The sequence below is a fragment of the Mobula hypostoma genome, chromosome 8 (genome assembly GCF_963921235.1).
Source record: "Mobula hypostoma chromosome 8, sMobHyp1.1, whole genome shotgun sequence".
Taxonomy (NCBI): Eukaryota; Metazoa; Chordata; class Chondrichthyes; order Myliobatiformes; family Myliobatidae; genus Mobula; species Mobula hypostoma.
This window is the reverse complement of record NC_086104.1, coordinates 100,437,978-100,461,610: the sequence shown is the minus strand read 5'-3', so window position 1 is coordinate 100,461,610 and position 23,633 is coordinate 100,437,978. Positions and strand designations below refer to the sequence as shown.

Here is a 23,633-nt window from a genome sequence, read left to right as displayed (position 1 = left end):
TTATATAGGACCATAAGTTTAATGAGTCATATCACTGAGATACTTCTAAGAGTTTTGATGACAAGAGCTAAAAGTAAGATACAAGCTGAAATCGGCAAAGAACAATGTGGTTTTGTGAAAGACAAAGGTACAAGAAACGCAATATTGATGTTAAGGCTACTATCAGAACAAGCTATTCAAGTGCAAAAAGATTTGTTTGTTTGTTTTATCGACTACACAAAAGTATTGATAAAGTGAAGCACAATAAGCTATTTGAAATATTACAGAAAACTCTAGATCTAGATTTGAAAGACCTCCGCCTAATCATAAATCTGCACTGGGAACAAACTGCCACTGTAAGAATAGATGGAGAAGTGAGTCAGTTTACGAAAATCAAGAGAGGCATTAGACAAGGGTGTGTTTTCTCCCCTGATTTATTTAATATGTACGGTGAAACAATATTACAAAAAAATAAAGAGACATCTTGGGAATCAAAGTTGGCGGTGAAAACATCAATTATTTCAGATATGCAGATGACACTGTGTTAATTGCAAGTATGGAAGAAGAACTACAAAACTTAATTGATATATTTGTCGAAGAAAGTGAGAAAATAGGTCTATCTATCAATTGCAAAAAGCAACATTGTCCTCTCTTCAAAATAACATTCATAACCTGAGATGCCTGGACTTCAACAGAGAGGCACCCCCGCCCCATAAAAGACCCAAATTGTGCTGAACAACTGTAGCCCAGGAAGTCAGATGCTTTATGTAACTGCCATTGGTAATAAGACTGACATGAGATAGACAGCTCGAAGAATAGGGAAAAGCAGAATGATATTTCTTACTCTCATAAATGGACATGACCTGCTCTGCAATGAATACCTCATGAACTACATCTCAGGTGTTATGTACCCCATAACTGGGTTGTCAAACCAGCAGGAATGGAACACTCGTTGGAGTCTGTGATTACTAGAAACTAATAAAGTTTTATTAACAAAAATAAGTAATACAGTACACTAACCGCAAGGATATAAATGTAACAAGTTAGCAATGATAGTATACACATATACACAGAAATAGGATAATAGGAATCAACCAAGCTCTATCGCAGTCTCGGGGTAAAATGATCAGTCTTAAGGTAAAGCAGAGTTCAGTTCAGTCTAGTGTAATTCGAAGTATTTGCTGTTGTTGTACCGTTGGTGGGGGGGGGGAGGGGGAGGGGATACAGATACAGTTGAGGTTTCAGGCAAACCTTTCGATGCCTTCTGATCCTGCCGTGGTCACCGACTGTGACCCCTCCATTCCGGATGCGATCGTTCTTCTGTGGCGAACCCGGCACCCAGGCAAGGGCAGACACACAACAGGTCCCCTTCAGTCGTACCTTTACACCCTGTGAGCCTCTGACTGATTCCCACAAATCGGTCCTCCAAACTCCCACCAACTTGTGGGGCACAATGCTCTTTCCAGGGTCTTGTGGCGTGTGTCTTGTGCCTTAGTAAACCTGCTATTTTTATCCCCCTGATGGGGTATCAAACTTCACACTTCCTATTGTCTCAGCAGGATTGTTAATGAACAGTTCAGGTTAAAAGCAAACTGTCTGTGGCAGACACCAACATACTGAGGGTACATCCGCACTATGCCGGATAATTTTGAAACCGAAGCTTTTTCTCTTCGTTTTGCCCTCCCGTCCACACTGAGCCGACGTTTTCAGCCCCCGAAAATGGAGATTTTCGAAAACACTCTCCAGAGTGAATAAATCTGAAAACGCTTAATATCCGGCGCAGTGTGTATGGGGTAAATGGAGAGATTCAAAAACGTTGTCATGACAACACCACAACAACAATGCTTTTTCCTAAGTGAGCTTTTTTGACTATTTAAAAACGCTGTCATGATGTGCCGGAACAGATGTTCGTTGTTTTCTTGAACGCCACCACCTAACAATTTCAGAACAGACGGACGAGACTGAAGCCAGAAGGGTTAGAAATATACTCACCAAATACTTTGACCCAAACAACAGGAATTCTGCAGATGCTGGAAATTCAAGCAACACACATCAAAGAAGAACCTGTCCTGATGAAGGGTCTCGGCCTGAAAGTCAACTGTACCTCTTCCTAGAGATGCTGCCTGGCCTGCTGTGTTCACCAGCAACTTTGATGTGAAATACTTTGACCCATAGCTTACTGAATAAATAAGTATACTCACTTCGCCCTGCTTTCTGTCCTTGCTTGTATGAAGGTGGTTTACCTATTTATGCAAGTACTTCTCTGACAATAGATGTGTAACAGCCTAATGTAACATTGTATGGAAATACAAGATAACGCTGATGCAGACATTTTATACATTTAACAAGGTGCTTTAATAATGCAACAGAGTTAGTCAGTTTTTCAATATTCGTCATCAGCTGAGTCATACTGTCCGTGAACTCCCTGTCGGTTGCCTCCATACTCTCCCGTATTTGCTTTTTTTTAAGTTTTAAGTCCTCCTGCGCGAGAACCAAGAGCAATTCCTTTAAAGTTTTTCTACTCTGCAACTGGACAAACGCGCACTAAGTATACCATTTCCTCTTCGCTTGTTTTCTGTGTGTCCTGCGCATGCCCAGTAGGAGGAGATTCGCCCAAATATCTGCCTAATGTGGACGGAGATATTTTGAAAAACGCTTCGTGTGGACGCCTGTCGTTTTTACTTGAGACCAGCGCTTTCAAGATTATCCGGCATAGTGTGGACATAGCCTCAATTATGTGTGTCTCTCTCTCGTTATCTCTCTCTTATTAGCATTTTGAATGGCTCTCCGTTGTCTCTCGTTTATCTCTCTCATTAACATCATTCGTTCTGCAGCTCTGCTTGGCTTCACACATGACACAGGCTACCAGTGCAAATTACCTAGATTCTGGTGAGACCAAGGAGGACACCAACTATAATCTTACAAATAAACCGAGTTCACATAATGATGGAAATTAATCCTCCAAGACTCCAACCATAGAATAGAAATAAAAATAGTCATGAATGGGGAAAAATTATTTTGATAAAATAGACATTATAGCCACAATATTTCATCAGAGATACACAAAGCTGTATGATAGGCAGCTAGAATAGGGCACTGCCCAAGCAAGAGATCACAACATGACCATATCGTCCATGGCATGGAACAGAAATACATCATCTACTCAGCCTGGCTCCGAAACAATAACAAAAACAAACATTGCAAGGTATATAAACCTGTCTAAATCGTGTAGATTACTCCAGAGGTTATTCTTATCCAGCACTATTTTACAGCCTTGATAGTTATGGAGCTTTGTGTTGAATCCGATTTGCCAACTGTAAGGTTGAATATTTAGAGCAACTGGAAACGGTAAGAATACAAAAGTTCAGCATCACACATGGGACACCTTTCCTCAAAAATGGGCAGGTGATAAAACAAGCCTGTTTTAAGACAAGGGGATGAAGTGGAGAAAGTTAGTTATTTTTATGGAACATGGAACAGCACAGGAACAGAACAGCCTTTAACGCACAATGTTCATTTCAACCAAGCCAATTTTAATTAACCCATCCACCTGCATATTGCCTATAACCTCCATTCCCTGCCTGTTCATGAGTCTATCTGAGCTTCCACATCCCTCCTGTAATGTGGCAAATAGAATTGCCAGAAATATTCCAAATGCATTTAACAGTTTTATAGAGCTGCAATATAGCTTCCCGACAATTATACTCAACACCCCAAATGATGAAAAGCAAACATTCACATAGCTTCTTCACTACCCCCATGGAAGCAGTGGACTTGCACCCCAAGATCCCTCAATGCTCCCAAAAGTCTAGCCATTTACTGTATATTTTCCTTTTACATGTGATATCCCAAATATCAACACCTCACACTTGCGGGGATTAAACTCTATCTGCATTTCCCTGCCCATATTTCCAACTGGTTTCTGTCATGCTGAATCCTTTGACAGCTTTCCTCACTATCCACAACTCTGCTAATTTTCATGTTGTTTGTAAACTTAATACACCTAAACTTCATTTCTATCATAGGATATCAAAATAATATTACTTTATATAAAAAATTAAAGAATTGGTACAGCTACTCAAATACACATAGCTAAAGGACACAAAAGACAGCCAACTCATCTTATGAATTGTAAAAATAAAATGCAATCCCCTTCCAAACTGAATAATAAACATCAGATACCAATTCTATTATGTACTAATAAAACAAAATAAACATCACCAAATAGAAAACAAGTTCTTTTATTTGTAGGGTTCTCAGTAATATTAGTTGGACTGTTAACTGTTAATTGCTTATTACAAAATGGCTTCTTGTACCGTTAACTGCTGAGTAAGGAGTTCTCTGTGGTAGTATGTTTGGGTTATAATTAGCGATAATGGAAACTGTGTTCATTTGCTAGCCAATGGAAGTCATGTTATGCTATCTTGTATGTGTGTGCTGAGCTGAGGACTGCGGGCTTTTTTGGGAGGCAAGCGGAGAGGACGAGCATGTGGGGAACAGACATCGGTTCCAGGGCTGCAGATACCGGGCCTCGGGGGTTCGGATGGTGGCTGGAGTCTCAAAAGGACGTTGTGGATGGAATCAGGGGCATGAGCTCCAACGTATTAAAATATTATGTGCACAAGACTGATAAGTTATTTATGTAGCGCCTTTTCTTTTAGTTGTTGCTACTAATCCATCACCAAAAATTATTATAAAGTATAATTCTTTACTCATACTTGGTATATTGCTTGATATTCATGTCGCGGCTGACTATTGGGTATCTCACACCGTATCCGCACCAAAGCATTTGCACTGTTTGGTAGCGTCAACGGCTATTCACCCTAGGCAATGGGAGTCAGTTGGGGTCAAAGGCGTTACATATTCATTGAGATACCATGCCCTTCCAGCCCTTCGAACTGCGTTGCTCAGCAACCCCCGATTTATCCCAAGCTTAATCATGGGGCAATTTACCACGACCAATTAACCTACCAACTGGTACATCCTTGGACTACCAGAGGAAACTGGGGCACCCAAAGGAAACCTGCATGGTCACTAGAACATACAGACCCCTTACAGACAGCTGCAAGAATTGAACCCAAGTCACTGGTACTGTAAAGGTTGTGCTAACCACTCGGCTAAGTTTGCTTATTTCATCTCATTTTGTAAAGTGAATCAAGATAGATCTTTGACTGGACAAAGCCAAATCAAAGGTACGTTTAGGCATCTGAATCACAAGTGCTATACAACCAGACCAGGCAATCAAATTCCAAAAAAGGAATGCAAGCCCTTGGACCAGAATGCACAGGACTTAATTTTGAAATTATTTTTAACATTGCCAGGAAAGAACACAAAGTAAAATTACATATTGAACATGGTCCTATTCATCAAAATCAGAATCAAGAACAAGTCACTCAGCTACTCCAGCCTACATATTTGGTGTCTGCAGTCAAGAACTCAAGAGGCATTTTGATGTTAGATCACTTGACTACAGATTATAGCCTCTATATTAAGTCTGCTTATTGAACCAAGGCCATCAAATCTAAAAGATAAATATTTCTAAACAGTGACCATACAAAAAATTACAATGTAACATTAAATACAAAATGTAAATTCCACTGATTGCATGAACATCAAGAATGCATAAACTTGTGTGCTTAATCAATACACTATTAAGAACAAATTGAATTTATCTGAAGATACATTCTGAAACTAAAATGATGTGCATTACAGCAAATCAAATTTTTGCAATACTCCAAACATGCAACCCACTGAGATAGCTCAGTTATCCTGAGACGACATCATTCAATCTTTTTAAAGCTATTCACCATAACTTTTACTGTGCCCATGGTCTGTTCTTTATCAAATTACGGTACTGCTTTGCACTGTTGTAACTATATGTTATAATTATGTGGTTTTTGTCAGTTTTTTCAGTCTTGGTTTGTCTTGTGTTTCTGTGATATCATACTGGAGGAACATCGTATCATTTCTTAATGCATGCATTACTAAACGACAATAAAAGAGGACTGCATTTCCTCATAATCTAATCACCGTGCTCATTAGCTCTGAATGTCAACTACAAGTTTGAGGCAAAGCAACACAAATCCAACAAAATATGATAAACCAATTTGATTAAACTTCCCCTCTAAAGGATCAAGAGATTCATAAAAATTTAAGTCCAGTCAAAATATTTGGTGTTGCAATCAAAAAAAATCAATTAATAGGCACATCACACCAGTGCAGATTAGACGAGAGAAACTGAAACATTATCTTCATACTTCTTGCTTATAACTTTAACATTAAACACTGAAAGCACGAATGACAAACAGATTTAGTGTCATTCCTAGTTGCAAGAGAAACTATAAATGAAATTCACTGAGCAATAATTACTAGTCTATAAATGTCCTTGCACATGATGGAAAAAGTCCTCAAACCGAACTGATATCAAATGACACTTGCTGGAATTAGAAGAGATGCCAATTTTGGCTAAGTGAAGGGTCAGCTTGACTGCGAAGGGTGTGCATGAACTCGCCCAACTACATTCAATATCCAGATTCAAGCCTGATGAATGACTATGCAGCCCACATTGGAATATCACTATCTATTATTAGTCAAACTGACAAATTTGACTGGAAAACATCAGAACAGAAAAAAATTATAGAATGACAGTATTCAATGAACTGAGCTCAAGACCTATTCTAAGATCAGATCCAATCTGTTTCAATTTATTTAGTACGTTTATTTTTTTATAATAAGCTACCATTTATATAAATTAAAAAATGGAAGATACACGTTTCCCCTGCCATCCGAAGGTAGAGCATTCCTCTGAAACAGTTCGTAAACCAGAATGTCATAAAGCGAAGCAATTACCAATTATTTATATGGGAAAAATTTGTGAGCGTATGCAGACCCAAAAAATAACCTACCAAATCATGCCAAATAACACATAAAACTTAAAATAACAGTAACATATAGTAAAAGCAGGAATGACATGATAAATACACAGCCTATATAAAGTACAAATACTTTTCTACAATTATTGCCGCACTATTCTCCTTAGTGAAAATCTCACGTAACCGCTCTCGGCAGAAACTCTCTCTCCAGTAACCTTTAAGCTATGAAGCTGCCAATCATACCAAATAATGCATAAAAATACACAACCTATATAAAGTAGAAATAATGTATGTACAGTGTAGTATCACTTACCAGAATTGGGAAGACAGCACCCAGCACATTGATGATGGTGTGTTAGGCTGAGTCGTTGGGGGTTGGGGTGGTGCAGTGGTCCCCAACCGCCAGACAGCGAACTGATACCAATCTGCGGAGAATGCAGTGATACAGTGGTAGTCGGGACATACCCAGCTCACCTTTCAGAAAAAAGCCGAAATAAACAAGCTAATTAATTAGGTGCCACCCGGCACCTAATTAATTAGCTTGCTTATTTCGACTTTTTTCTTAAAGATGTGCTGGGTGCATCCCGGCTACCGCTGCATTCTCTGCGGCCTGGGCTTTGGGGTGGTGGGACACTGAGGTGTCATCTCATCGTCCTCTGTTTCCATCAGGGCAGGCAGGTCATCTTCTTAGTCATAGTCATACTTTATTGATCCCAGGGGAAATTGGTTTTTGTTACAGTTGCACCATAAATAATAAACAGTAATAGAAACATAAATAGTTAAATAGTAATATGTAAATTATGCCAGTAAATTATGAAATAAGTCCAGGACCAGCCTATCGGTTCAGGGTGTCTGACCCTCCAAGGGAGGAGTTGTAAAGTTTGATGGCCACAGGCAGGAATGACTTCCTATGACGCTCTGTGCTGCATCTTGGAGGAATGAGTCTCTGGCTGAATGTACTCCTGTGCCCACCCAGTACATTATGTAGTGGATGGGAGACACTGATCAAGATGGCATGCAACTTAGACAGCATCCTCTTTTCGGACACCACCGTCAGAGAGTCCAGTTCCATCCCCACAACATCACTGGCCTTACGAATGAGTTTGTTGATTCTGTTGGTGTCTGCTACCCTCAGCGTGCTGCCCCAGCACACAACAGCAAACATGATAGTACTGACCACCACAGACTAGTAGAACATCCTCAGCATCAGCCGGCAGATGTTAAAGGACCTCAGTCTCCTCAGGAAATAGAGATGGCTCTGACCCTTCTTGTAGACAGCCTCAGTGTTCTTAGACCAGTCCAGTTTATTGTCAATTCGTATCCCCAGGTATTTGTAATCCTCCACCATGTCCACACTGACCCCTGGATGGAAACAGGGGTCACCGGTACCTTAGCTCTCCTCAGGTCTACCAACAGCTCCTTAGTCTTTTTCACATTAAGCTGCAAGATAATTCTGCTCACACCATGTGGCAAAGTTTCCTACTGTAGCCCTGTACTCTGCCTCATCTCCCTTGCTGATGCATCCAACTATGGCAGAGTCATCAGAAAACTTCTGAAGATGACAAGACTTTGTGCAGTAGTTGAAGTCCGAGGTGTAAATGGTGAAGAGAAAGGGAGACAAGACAGTCCTCTGTGGAGCTCCAGTGTTGCTGATCACTCTGTCGGACACACAGTGTTGCAAGCACACGTACTGTGGTCTGCCAGTCAGGTAATCAAGAATCCATGATACCGGGGAAGCATCCACCTGCATCACTGTCAGCTTCTCCCCCAACAGAGCAGGGCGGATGGTGTTGAACGCACTGGAGAAGTCAAAAAACATGACCCTCACAGTGCTCGCTGGCTTGTCCAGGTGGGCGTAGACACACTTCAGCAGGTAGACGATGGCATCCTCAACTCCTAGTCGGAGCTGGTAGGCGAACTGGAGGGGATCAAAGTGTGGCCTGACCATAGGCCGGAGCAGCTCCAGAACAAGTCTCTCCAGGGTCTTCATGATGTGGAAGGTCAATGCCACCGGTCTGTAGTCATTGAGGCCGCTGGGGCGCGGCGTCTTCGGCACAGGGACGAGGCAGGACGTCTTCCACAGTACAGGAACCCTCCGGAGCCTCAGGCTCATGTTGAATACATGGCAAAGTACTCCACATAGCTGAGGGGCACAGGTTTTGAGCACCCTGGTACTGACACCATCCGGTCCTGCAGCCTTGCTTGGGTTGAGACGTGGTGGGCTTCTTCTATGTCTGCCTGCCTCGATACCGAAGGTCGAGGTTCGTAGTCTGCTGTGGCTGATGTGGAAGGCTTGAAAAACGACAGTATGTTTGACTACTTAGCCTCGCGCATTTTCTATCATCTCATGCAGTTGTTTCACGCTCAGTTCCTGGACGACTTCATTTTCGGTCCGTTCGATACTGCATTTGGTTTTGATTGTTATCCTTTCCTCTTCCAATTGCATCAGTTCTTGGTCATGGGATGCCAAAACCTCTTCAACATGATCTTCGTCAACTTCCACAAGCCAAACTCACTTTGTCCTTACTTCGTTCGCCACGATCGAAACACTTAATTATGTCTAGTTTTACGCTAAGTGTAACACCCTTACGAGCTCTTTTAGGCTTTTCCGATACCTTAGAACTCATCTTGCAAATGGATGCTCAAAATAAATCGACATAAAGCACAGATGCTCACAGGCACATGTTTAAGCAACGCCGGCTTGAATGCAGTTCCGGGGGAGGAGCTTGGCTGCGCGGGGCGCATGCTGCTTTTTCCACGCGCTGCCTTTTTTCGTAACAGTGAAAACAGCTTCTCGTTAGCGAAAACAGGTAACTAATGTAGATCTTTTGTAACAGCGAGGTTTCGTAAAGCGAACGTTCAAAAAGCGGGGGACACCTGTACACATTTAACCCAGTGCCCATACCTCCATTTCCACAAAAATCAATCTAGTTATTCCATATACCAAGCTATTTCCAAAGATGTAAATATTCCCTTTCCAAAGATGTAAATATTCCCTTTCCAAGTGCTCATCTCATCCTGCTTTGCTCAAAGTTCTAAGCAGCAAGGTAGTATAGTGGTTAGCTCAAAGCTTTACAGTACAGATTACCCAGATTCAATTCCTGCTGCTGCATGTACGGAGTATGTACATTCTCCCTGTAACCACATGGGTTTCCTCCAGGTTATCCGGTTTCCTCCCACACTTCAAAGGCGTACTGGTTGGTAGGTTAATTGGTCATTGTAAATTGTCCTGACTAGGCTCAGGTGAAATCAAGTGACTGCTGGGCTGCATGACTTGAAGGGCCAGAGGGCCCTATTCCATGCTGTATCTCAATAAGTTTATTATCAAAGTATGTATATGTTACCATGTACTACCTTGATATTCATTTTCTTGCAAGCATAACAGGAAAATAAAGAAATACAACAGAATTTAATTAAATGAAAACTGTTAATAGGGAGAAGGAAGCAGAGTAATTTTCAATGTTTGTCACACAGCCTGTGTGTTGGAAGAAGCAAAAGGCTTAAGTTGAACTCTGTTCATTCCAAAACCATCTTTTGAGATCCACCATGGCAGCAGGGTACAGAATCAAAGACTGAAGCATGTCAGGCACCTTCTAACACTATTGCTTATTAAAAGAAGGTGATATGTAACTTGATCAGACCTTAAGACATGGAGTAGAAATAGGCCATTTGGCCCATCAGGTCAGCTCTGCCATTCAATCATGGTTGATCCTTTTTCCCCCTCCTCATCCTCACTCCCCGTAACCTTTAATGCCGTATCCAATCAAGAACCTATCAAGCACTGCCTTAAATACCCCTGACCTCACCTCCGCAGCTGCCTGTGGTAATAAGTGCCACAAATTTACCACCCTCTAGCTAAAGAAATTTCTCCGCATCTGTTTTAAATGGACGCCCATCTAGCCTGAGGATGTGCCCTCGTCCTAGACTCTCTCATCATGGGAAACATCCTTTCCACATCTACTGTCCAGGCCTTTCAACATTCAAAAGGTTTCAATGAGATTCCCCCCTCCCCCATCCTTCTAAATTCCAGCAAGTACAGACCCAGAGCTGTCAAGCGTTCCTTGTATGATAACCCTTTCATTCCCGGAATCATCCTTGCAAACCTCCTCTGAAACCTCCAACTAAAACTGTTCATAACACTGAAGGTGAGGCCTCACCAGTGCCTTATAAAGCTGCAGCATCACATCCCTGCTTGTGCATTCTAGACCTCTTAAAATGAATGCTTTAACATTGCATTTGCCTTCCTCACCACCTGCAAGTTAACCTTTAAGGTGTTCTGCACAAGGACTCCCAAGTCCACTTGTATATTAGATTTTTGGAAAATAGTCCACACATTTACTTCTACTAGCAAGGTGTGCGACCATGCAATTTCCAACATTGTATTTCATTTGCCACTCTTGCCCATTCTCCTAATCTGTCTAAATCCTTCCGCAGCATTCCTTTTTCTTCAACACTAGCTGCCCCTCCACTATTCTTCATATCATCTGCAAATTTGGCAACAAAACCATCTATTCAATCATCTAAATCATTGATATACAGCATAAAAAGAAACGGTCCGAACACCAATACCTGCAGATCACCACTAGTCACTGGCAGTTAACCAGGATAAAGAATCCTTTTTTTCCCAGTCGCTGCTTCCTACCAACTAGCCAATACGCTAACCATGTTAGTAACTTTCCTTTAATACCATGGGCTCTTAACCTGCCAAGCAGCCTCATGTGTGGCACCTTGTCAAAGGCCTTCTGAAATTCTAAATATACATCTACCTCAAAATTATCTATCTTCAAAGTAATCACCTCAAAGAATTCCAACAGGTTCATTAGGCAAGATTTTCCCTCAAGGAAACCATGCTGACTTTGTCCTATCTTGTCATGTGTCACCAAGTACTCCATAACCTCACCCTTAACAATTGACTCCAACATCTTCCCAACCACTCAAATCAGGCTAACTGGTCTATAACTTCATTTCTGCTGCCTTCCTCCTTTAAGAGTAGAGTGACATTTGAAATTTCCCAGTCCTCTGGCACCATGCCAGAGTCCAATGATTTTTGAAATTTCATTACCAATGCCTCCACAATCTCTACCGCAACCTCTTTCAGACCCGAAGGTGCAGTTCATCTGGTCCAGGTGACTAAAGTACCCTAAGGTCTTTCAGATCTTTGAGTACCTTCTCTCTTGTAATAATAACTGCGCTCACTTCTCTTCCCTCACTCCCTTCAACAGCTGGCATACTGCTGGTGTCTTCCACATTGAAGCCTGATGCAAAATGCTCATTTAGTTCATCTGCCATTGGTCCCCAGTATTATTTCTCTGGCCTCATTTCTAGCGATCCTATATCCACTTTAATCCCTTTTTTTTTTACATATTTGAAAAACCTTTTACTGTCCATTTTGATATTGTTTGTTAGCATACTTTCATATTTCATCTTTTCCCTCATAATGATTCTTTTAGTTGATCTCTGTAGAGTTTTAAAAGCTTTCCAATCCTGTTTTCCCATTAATGTTTGCTTTGTTGAATGCCCTCTTTTTTTGCTTTTACATTAGATTTGACATCTCATCAGCCACAGTTGTACTTGCCATTTGAGTATTTATTCATTTTTAGAATACATCTATCCTGCACCTTCCTCATTTTTCCCAGAAACTCACGCCATTACTGCTCTGCTGTCACCCTGCCAGCATCTCCTTCTAATTTATTTTGGCTTACTCCTCTCTCATACCACTGTAATTTCCTTTACTCCACTGAAATACTGCTACATAAGACTTTATTCTCTCCCTATCAAATTTAAAGTTGAAATCAATCATATTGTGATCACTGCCTCCTATGGATTCTTTTACCTTAAGCTCCCCAATCACCTCTGGTTTATTACATAACACAGTCCAGCACAACTAATCCCCTACTAGGCTCAATGACAAACTGCTCCAAAAAGCCAGCTTGTAAGCATTCAACAAACTTGCTGTCTTGGAATGTCCCTCCTTGCTTACATTGATTGCTTAGGGGCATGACAGGGGCAAAGAGTACAAGAGTCAGGAAGTCATGATGCAGTTGTACAAGTTTGGTTAAATCACATGTAGGAGTTATGCATCTGTTTTCTACCTGCATTATATTCTGTGTTGCGCATTTATGATGGTCACTAGACATGTGGTTGGGGTGTAGTAAAAGCGAAGGGTTTAGTTATGTATTTGTGCTTTGTTCTCCGCTGTTTAAAACTGGGGATCAATGGGTATCATATCTTTTGTTGACCACTTAACTTCACTTAAGTCTGCTTAAGTTCACTTAATATCACTAATTTTAGTTTCATAAATTTCATCACTTCAAGATCATGTTTTACATGGTGCTAATAAAGGACCGTATTTCTTCAACTGTTTGGAAATTGGATTGATCAGAGGGTACGTCATACAAGATAATGACCGGTCTGGTTGGCAGCAGCAGCAACACTGGGTTGTTTGAGTTGCTGCTACACTGCGCTTTGCAGTATTGCATGAAGTTCCGTCACCCCATTGTAGGAAAATTTGGAGGCTTTGGAGAAGGTGCAGAAGATGCTGTCCAGATTTGAAGGTATCAGATATGAGAGGTTGTACAAACTTCAATGGTTTTCTTGAGTATAAAAGGTGGAGGGAAGACCTGATAGGAATTGAGAGGCTGAGATAGCATCAATACCCAGAACATTTCCCAAAGCAGAAATGCCAAATACTCCTACACAATTGGAAATATCGCTATTTCTGACCATGTAGTAGTATACTTAAATATTAAGCCCAAAGATAATTCAGCACGATCTAGACAGTGGAGGCTGAATCCTTTTATTCTAAAAGATAATAAATTTATAGATTACTTCTGAATTCAAAACTCTCCTATCTATTAATTCCAAATCAGCTAGTAGTCCATTGATGCTCTGGGAAACCACTAAGGCCTATGCAAAGGGATTAGTTATCTTCTACTCTGCTAGTAAGAAGCGACAAGCTGCGGAACAGTAGTGCCTAGTGGAAGCAAGGCTTGCGGCAGCTGAAAAGGATTATATTAATAAGCCTTCTGCAGCCAAGTTACAGAATATCACAGCCCTACGCTGTACACTAAACTCTTTATTTACACAATCAGCCAAAAGAAAATTGACATTTGCTAAATAACGATTGTTTGAACATGGTGAAAAACCAGGTAGGTATTTGGCTTATTTAGCTAGAAAGAAAAATGCCTCTCAGACTATTGCTTCAATTAGGGATGGGACAGGAGCCCTCACTAGTAATTCTAAAATGATTAATATTGTGTTTAAGAATTTTTATTCTAAATTGTATCAATCTGAGCAATGAAATGATGGACAATCTAGGATGGAGTTCTTTTTCAGGAATTTAGATTTCCTAGGCATTTCTTCTGAACAAGAGTCTCTCCTCAATGCTCAATTATCTATACATGAGATACAGGAAGCTGTGAGACAGCTCCAAAGTGGGAAGGTCCCTGGTCCTGATGGACCCACTAGAGAATCCTATAAAGAGTTCACAGGGTTATTATCAGAGCCTATGCTAAATATGTTCAATCGTACATTTAATTGTGGTCTCCTCCCACCATCATTGACAGAAGCTAATATCTCCCTAATTCCTAAAAAAGGAAAGAGCCCTTACAGGCCTATTTCATTGTTAAATGTTGACTTTAAAATCTTATCTAAAACCTTAACGTTGCAATTAGAAACTGTGTTACCCTTTATCATAAAAGAGGATCAAACGGGTTTTGTAAAAGGCCGTAGATCATCTAACAAAATCAGAAGATTACTTAATGTGATTCAGGCATGTCAGCAACAGGCAGTGGACAGCTTGGTGGTTTCCTTGGATGCAGAAAAGGCCTTTGATCATGTCGAATGGCCATACCTTTTTTTCCACTTTAGAACGATTTGGTGTGGGCAATAATTTTATTAAGTGGGTGAAGGCTCTTTATAATGACCCTTTGGCTGCAATTCTCACTATATTAGTCAGATAATTCTAGTATTTTGAGGGACAGCTGGCAGGGCTGCTCTTTATCACCACTACTTTTCACATGAGTGATCGAGCCATTGGCTGAGACTATTCGGCGAGACCCCAAATTATTTGCTCCAGGCATAGGACTAGTCACTTAAAATTACACTGTATGCGGATGATGTTTTAATTTTCTTATCAAACCCTGCTGTATCAGTGCACACCTTATACAATGCATCAATTCATTTAGCACCTTTTCAGGTTATAAAATTAATTTTACTAAATCAGAGGCTATGCCTCTGGGGAATCTGCAGCAGGTACCTGACACTCAGGGTGTTTTCCCCTTTAAATGGTCACAGACAGGTTTTGTTTACCTAGGCATATTTATCACACCTACGTTTAATCAATTGTTCAAAGCTAACTTTACACAGTTATCTGACAAAATCAAACAGGATCTTGAACGATGGTGCACTCTTCCCATTTCTTGGTTTGGCCAAATATCTTTGCTCAAAATGAACATTCTTCCTCATCTGCTCTACCCAATACGAATGATTCCAGTCATTTTTACCCAACAGATACTTTTTTTTAAAAAATGGCTGGTTAGTTTCTTTCATCTGGAACAAAAAAAGACCCTATATTAAAATGTCTAAGTTACAGCTTCCCAGTAGTCTAGGGGGTCTGGATTTTCCAGGCATTGGTTTGCAGGGACCTCTCCTCTATTTAGGTAGACACTGAAGCTTCACAAGCAAAATGCCCTCTTATTAATTTGCTTTTCCTCAATAAGATGAAACTAGTTAAGGAATATTGTCGCAATCCAATAACAATTAATACAGTCAGGGCTTGGAGGGCGGTGCGGCAAATTGAGGGCAACGCAGCGAAAATATCACTCTTCACTCCAATAACCAGCAGTCCAGATTTTCAGCTTGGCATAATGGATTCCGGATTTAAACTTTGGATTTCTAAGGGTATTTTCCATCTAGGAGATTTGTTTGATGAAGGAACGATGATGTCTTTTAGTCAAATAGCACAGAAATTTAACTTACCCAACAAGGATCTTTTTCATTTCTTTCAGATAAGAGATTATATACAGAAAAATACATCATTGTTAACTGGTTTCTATAGTTCTGACATAGAAAAGAGGGTGTTTTGTTCTAAGGGTGAAGTCTCCATCAGTACTTTTTACAGCATCCTGAGGGAATGTTCTTGTAGAGAGGCTGAGCAGCTGGGAAGGGTCTGGGAGGAAGAGCTGGGAGCAGAAATTACAGCTGAAACATGGGAAGACATCTGTGATAATGTAAAGAAAATTTCAGTTTGTAATAGAACTAAAGCATTGCAACTCAAAATTCCGCATAGAGCCCATCTGACTCCAGATCGTCTCTCGAAATTTAAGACGGGGGTTTCTCCAATGTGTTCTAAATGTAAAATACTGGAACTTTCACCCACGTTTTTGGACTTGTCCCAAACTTCAGGCATACTGGAGTGACATTTTGGGTGAAATGGAAAAGATTCTGAAGATGGAGATTGAACTGGACCCAATGCCTTTTCTCTTAGGCTTACCTAGCAGTCGTATTATTAATGCACATCAGAAAAAACTTTTTAACATCCTGACTTTTTGTGCGAGGAAGAACATTTTACTTTGTTGGATATCCGATAAGGCCCCTGGACTTTTTGGTTGGCGTAAATTAATCATGGAATACACTCCTTTGGACTTTTGGCATGTATGGTACACTCAAAAACAAATCGTTTTCATAAAACATGGCAACCTTTTCTGCAGTATGTAAATGTAAACCTGTCTGCTATACTAATAAGGGCTTTTGTATAGGATGTTGGGGTGATGTCTATATTTTGATGGAAGTGTTCTGACAGCTGATATCTGTGAGGGGAAGAAATGTAAATGTATCTGTAAATTAAAAGTTTCATTATGCTGAGCAAAAAAAAGAGATGCCAAATATGAGACGCTATAGATTTGCAGTGAGAGGGAGAAAGTTTAAAGGGAACATGCAGAGCAAATGTTTTTGGAATATGTAGGGATGTATTGATATAAATTGTGTAGGTAGAAAGGATTATTTTAATTTGGCAGCACAGATATCATTGGCCAAAAAGTCTGTTCAACGTCATGTTTAGAAAATCCGTAAACCTTGTAAACTGACAAGAAATTCCCTGCCAATCACACCTCCAGGTGCAAAGTTTTGATGCAGACTTTTGATATAATCAGTCCAAAACCACATTCAGAATGGGTGATTTGAGCAACAATCACATCTGGTAAGCCTGTATATAAAAAAAGATTTAAAATGCAAACAAGCCAGTACAATATTCTCTTCCTTAAAAGGAAAATATACCCTGGATATGAAAAAACATTAATTCACCTTCTACTTTAACAAAGATCTGAATGGGAGGCTGGTCAAGAAGTTTCGTCCAAGCGGAAGTAGTAAATTGGCTTTGTAGGAGAAACTAGAGAGAGGATATAGATGGCTGTCTCTCTTATTGAAGGCCTGTGACTAGTGATGTGCCACAGGGATCAGTTGTTTGACAGATATCAATGATCTGGGTGATAATGTGGTGAACAGGATCAGAAAATTTGCAGATGACACCAAGATTTGGGGTGTAGTGGACAGCAAGGAAGGCATCAAAGCTTGCAGCAGGATCTGGACCAGCTGAAAAAAAGGGTTAAAAAATGGAATTTAATACAGACGTGTGCCCTTGCACTTTGGGAGAACAAACCAGGATAGGACTTACACAGTGAATGGTGGGCACTGCAGTAGAACAGATCCATAATTTCTTGAAAGTGGAATCAAAGGTAAATAGGGTAGTAAAGAAAGCTTTTGGCACATAAGCCTTCATAAATCAAAGAATCGAGTACATAGGATGTCATGGTGAAGTTGTACAAAACATTGGTGCGGCTTAATTTGGAGCTCTCTGTGCAGTTTTGATCATCTACCTTCAGGAAAGATGTAAATAAGGTTGAAAGAGAAAATTCACAAGTGAGTTGTCAGGACTTGAAGACCCGAATTATAGGGCAAGGTTGATTTGGTTAGAATTTTATTCCCTGGAACATAGGAGAATGAGAAGAGATTTGATAGAGGTATACAAAATTAGGGAACAGAAAGAAATAATGTAAGCAGGCTAATTCCACTGAGGTTAGGTGAAACTAAGGTGAAATGTTTATGGGGAACACAAAGGGGGAGCTTCTTCACTCAGAGGGGTGAGAGTGAGGAATGAGTTGCCAGAAGAACTGGCAGCTGCAGATTAGATCGCAAGATAATTACCCAATATTACTGGTATTCGAGTACTATTGCCAGTTACGTTGCTCACAAACTTTAAGCTCTCAAACCTTTCCTATCGCAAAGGAAAAAGAAGGAGAAACATCTTGCTTGGAGGTTTAAGTCCAAGATGTTTCTCATGTCTGGTCTAAGTTCTCTGGTTTCCATGCAAGAATCAACGAAGGTGGGCACATTTTGCAACCACAGCCAGATCCCAGTTTGAATGTGCCCTCATCCTTTGATGGATCAGTTCTTGTCAGACTTCTACAACTTGGTAGAAATAGCTGGAAAACATTGCTGTGCACAACAAATAAATCTTTACTCAGAGAAAAGAGTGGCAAGGAAAACAGAATTGCAACTGCTCCCTTGCTAATTCTAATCATGCTGTTTGTGCATTCATTTTACAGCAAGCATTAAATGTAAAACAAAGGACTTGAAGGAAGTGGAAAAACATTGTTGTATCCCAAGTTGGCAAACTTACTCATCAATTTCTCACCACATTGTTAACTCCTGGTTCTATTGCTAGAATTCCATCGCAAATCATCTCCTTTCCTGTCACTCATCCTCTCAACAATATCGTTTTCACTCACTCAAAAAAAAAATTAAACCTTAAACTCTTCTCGGGCTTCAAGCCAGGTACAGATATCGATTATTACCAACCTTTCGATGAACAACTCTGCCTACTTCTTCAGGGATGATGCCTGGGCATGTCCAGTCCGATGACATTTATACCCCTGTATTCCAATTTTCCTCTAAGTTGCTGGTGAACGCAGCAGGCCAGGCAGCATCTCTAAGAAAAGGTACTGTCAACGTTTCGGGCCGAGATCCTTCCACCCAAAACATCGACCGTACCTCTTCCTAGAAATGCTGCCTGGCCTGCTGCGTTCACCAGCAACTTTGATGTGTGTTGCTTGAACTTCCAGCATCTGCAGATTTCTTCGTGTTTGCGTTCCAATTTTCCTGATTGATTAGTCATCATCCAATCAGGTATCCACTCTCCCACCTAGTTTACAATTGAATTTCAGTTCTTATTTAGGGTGAGACCTATGGAAGAACTGAAATTCAATTGTAAACAAAGACCACCGGACTAGGCATGCCCAGGCATCATTTGTATCTGGCTTGAAGCCCTAGAAGTGTTTACTCATCATATACACCTGGAAAGCACGAGATCCTTTTTCAATTTGAACCCTGTCAACTTTACAACCTTCTAATGTTATTAAATTGTTACCACCTTTCCCACAACTCCGTGAAATTCCTGTGCTGGTTCCGTCCACCAACTTACAGGGATACTTCACAATTGGGGCAAGTCAAATGTTGCAGGTCAAGTCCCACCCCAGAAAACTGAGCTGAATACTGTCTTTTAGATAAGATGTGAAATCAAGCCGTCATCCACATAAACATGGCACACTGCACCATTTTAAAAAAGCTGGGAGTTAACCTAGCCAATTTATTCATCAAAAACCACTAAATAAATTGGATCTCATCAAGTATCTCATCATTTTACAGGTTTCTCCCGCTATCCAAAAGTAGAGCGTTCCTATGAAACCTTTCATAAGCCGAAATGGCGTAAAGCAAAGAAGCAATTACCATTAATTTATATGGGAAAAATTTTTGAGCATTCCCAGCCCCAGAAAGTAACCTACCAAATCATACCAAATAGCACATAAAACCTAAAATAACACTAACATAACAGGAATGATATGATAAATACACAGCCTATATAAAGTAGAAATAATGTACGTAGTGCAGTTTCACTTACCAGAATCGGGAAGATTTAGCCAAAACCGATTTATAGAGAAAAAATAATCAGCACATACACGCATGCGCACACACCTGCCCGTGCAAGGCTTCATGGTCGTGGTAGTCTTTCTTGGGGTAAACACAAGTTTAAAGCGGGCGCCTTTTTTCATAAAAGCAAAAATCCTCTTCGGATTTCTTTCGGTTAGTGAAAACAGGTACTAATGTAGGTCTTTTGTAAAAGTGCAGTGGCGTAAAGCGAACTTTCGTAAAGCAGGGAACACCTGTATTTATGCAAAATCACAAATGGCATCATTTGTTCTAAACCCATCTCAGGACTGCAAAGTCAAAGGCATTAACTTACTCCCTCCACTCCCTTTTAAACCTGTTAGTCTTTTTTACTCCTGTCCTGCTGAAGGGTCTCAGCCCAAAATGTCAACTACTCTTTTCATAGATGTTGCCTGGCCTGCTGAGTTCCTTCAGCATTTTGAGAGCGTGGCACCAACTTCAAAGTGACTTCAGAGTGCATGTCACTCAACCACAAACAAGATCATCTCCATCTGCCACATACCATAAAAGCTTCATAGATCACTTTCCTTATTCTTCACATTTGATGAAACATGAGGTAGTCAAGAAAGAGACATTCAAATTTTACCTCATACTCCTGGACTATGCCTTTGCTTGCACATCAGCATATTTATCACAATACGAGCAGGAAAAATATTCTGAGTAACTTCTCAGCCTCTGTATCAACTTTAACATTTTACAAACATGAATTCAGCTGTTAACATTATATATACTCCATCAAATACTGCGTACTTCAAGAAAAAAACTCCCCTGTGCTTTTTCCGGAGGAGCCTCTGCCAAACCTCCATGCCCTTATCAGCTCTTTGGTCATCTGCCACTGTAACCTTTGATTCCTATATACTGAGCTGCCCAAAGGAGTTTTCTGATTGCAAGAATTGATGTCAGCAACTTATAAAATTCTCTCCAACATACAAATTCATTTAGAGCCTGCTTCAAGCTCCCTTCAAACATCTCCCTTCTCACTCTTAACCTGTCAAAGCTTGTAAATCCTTCACTTTCTATGACACACATCTTTTAACTGCTTCTAGTTAAAGACCCTTACCACTTGATAATCCTACCTCATAATTTGGTCTTCATTTACTAATGCATAATCAGCAATAAGTGGTTAATTCTCTTATTTTATACCTTGCTTAATATTGCCCAGAACATTACCCAAATTGTCACGGACTAGATGGACTGAAGGGCCTGTTTCTGTACCGTCTAAACATTTATCGCTTTGCAACAGTTATTCAAGCTGTTTTTCAAAGCTTTTAGGCCATCTATTTTCAAAACCATGGCTTGGTTAGGAATAAATGGTCCTGAATGCAAATTCGCAGAGCACTAAACCTATGATTTAGAAATGAATGTTGTATTCCTCACTGTGCTCAGCAGGCACAGTGAGGAATAGAACAGCGAAAACAGCCAATTCTCCAGATACCACAAGACTTTTGACAACAGGCAAGTGATAAAGAGACCATGACTGTTACAAATCTAGATGGAGGCAGTCTTTGTAATAAAGAAATTATGGTTCAGAAACTAGGTTTGGGTATGATTACAAACACATAATTCAGCATGAGAAAGCACAAAGCCTCAGATACAGAAATCTGAAACAGCACTAAGCCCAATTTTCTAATTCCTCTACAGATGCAGCTGAATAGCTGTGTTTTCCCAGCATTTTCTGCTTTTAATTTTTAACTTAGCAACAAGTTGGTTGTGACAGTGTTGTCATCTGGTCATGTACAAAACGATCGTGAATCTCAGCCAATAAAATAAGCAGGATTTGGAGAGTTCCTTCTGCAGAAATTCCTGAAACCTTAAAACTAATGAAAGATTTAACAATTTCTTTTGTAAAAAGTAAAGACTGCTTTTTTCTTCGGACTAATTAACACTGTTACTGTTAACAAAATTCACACTGTTCCATGTTTGCCAACTTGAATTTGTAAGCAGTCAGTGGAACAACACAAGTGTTCTGCACCTGTCCCCTATATCCAGAGGTGTTTCCTGTCAACAAAACCAAGTCACAAATGGATCACAAACTCAAACAAATTTAGCTATAATATTCCAAACTTTCTGGATGGTATTTTTCTCTAATGAGAACACATGGCTTCAAAAAAAACAGTAGTATTGAGATAGGGATGACACCAGAACATAATCTCAAAAATAAAAGTAATACTTGAGGTTCCTTATTTTTGAAAAGGGGGGGGCGGAGCGAAGAAGAAAGCAGAAGCAACAACTCCATTCTGATAGCGAGCAACAGTGATCTGATCAAGTAGTTCCAGGGACATTTAACAGAACACATTTATATGAAATGCTGTTGTAAGACAGTAGCATCCAACATCACAGATCCCCACCACCCAGGTCATGCTCTGGGTTCAACAGTTACTCCCCCCACAAAAAAACCCATCAAGCTCTTGAACAAAAGGGTTCAACACTCTGGTTGATCTTTCATTGATCCTGCTATAATTATTATTCTATAGATTTGCTGAGTAAGCCCATGAGAAAATGAATCTCAGGGTTGTATATGGTGACATATATGTACTTTGATAAAATTTACTTTGATAGCAACTCGTTCATTTAGCAATGACATGCGGATGGTGGTCTTACACATCACTAACATATTGCAGACAAAACTCTGCTGGGACCTACAGCAACACAATATACAACGAGTCGAGCAGCCTCTGTGGAGGAGTTGTACACTCGTTAACGTGACAAACTTGAATGGATTATAGAAGGCTCCCTGGGGAAAGGAGAAGTAGTTTAAAGGGGAGCTCGCATTGCGCGATAGCGTGTGTGGGTTTCTACTTCCTTTACGAGCCTCACCTCCTCTCGTCGTTTCTGCCAGCGGCCGCACGGGCTCTCCTCCAGAATCTCACTCTCGTCTTCACTCTCCTCCTCCTCCTCGTCGTCCACTTCGGCCGTGGTGTTCATGGCCTCGGCTGCCTTGTCCGCAGCCGCAGCCGCCGCAGCCGCCGCCTTTTCCCCTTCCGACATCACCTCAGCGTCTGCCGAGCTCGCCGCCCCGACACCCGTCCGAATGGAGCCCGGCGGCGGCGGCCTTGCTTCTCTCGGACACCGGCACCGGGGGTGTGGTGATCGACTTGAAACAAAAAAAAACTCGCTGACTGCTATCTACCAGCTACCCTGGCGTATTAGCAAACCCCACCGACGGGATGGTTGACGGCGCTCCCAGTCTTCTTCAGACGCGGGGAGCCGTTCTCCTCAGCGAGCTAATGGCGACCGTAACATGGACTCCATTCGTTCAGACGTTCAAACGGCTAGACCCACTTCCCTCGGGCGTCTGACGTCACCTTGACTGACATTTGACCGGACCAATCAGTATCCGTTAGCGTCAGAATCAGAGTGAACGGTAAAGGGGTGGGGTTAAACGGTTGGGCCGGTGGACATGACGTCACAGACAGCGCGCTCTTCCCTCCCCAACGGTTATGTCACGCGCAAGGGCAGTGCGGGCCAATGACGCCAATAGGTGGAGGGACAACTAAACGTCCGTTTCTCTGCCCGCAGTAGCCAAATTGACGCGAGGCTATTCCGCATGACGTCATTTAAAAGGCATTTAAAACTCCAGAATGATTGATAGACACATTCCCCAATCACCATCGCTTCGTTTTTTTTTACTCAGCTCTGGACCAGTAACCTGGACCATCTGCCCCACCCCGGAAGTTATGCCAGATTTGTTAAGGGCCCCAAGTAAAAAACAAGAAATTGGGGGCCACAGGAGTTTCTTAATGGGTCGTGATAAGTTTACTGTTTTAATTAAATATTTCT

The 23,633-nt window shown here is 41.0% G+C and overlaps 1 protein-coding gene across 3 annotated transcripts in view; it reads right to left on the bottom strand.

Annotated features, from left to right (window-relative positions):
- The window catches only part of LOC134350787 (nuclear receptor-binding protein-like), a 101,508-nt gene extending 78,370 nt beyond the window's left edge, over positions 1 to 23,138 (bottom strand). For 2 of the 3 annotated variants that reach the window (XM_063056474.1, XM_063056475.1), the window contains exon 1: positions 22,671 to 23,138. In XM_063056474.1, the coding sequence (XP_062912544.1) occupies positions 22,671 to 22,841 (171 nt within the window). In that variant the 5' untranslated portion in view covers positions 22,842 to 23,138. The remainder of the gene's footprint in view (positions 1 to 22,670) is intronic. The other variant, XM_063056476.1, reaches the window with a different exon arrangement.
- Positions 23,139 to 23,633: the final 495 nt, after the last annotated feature.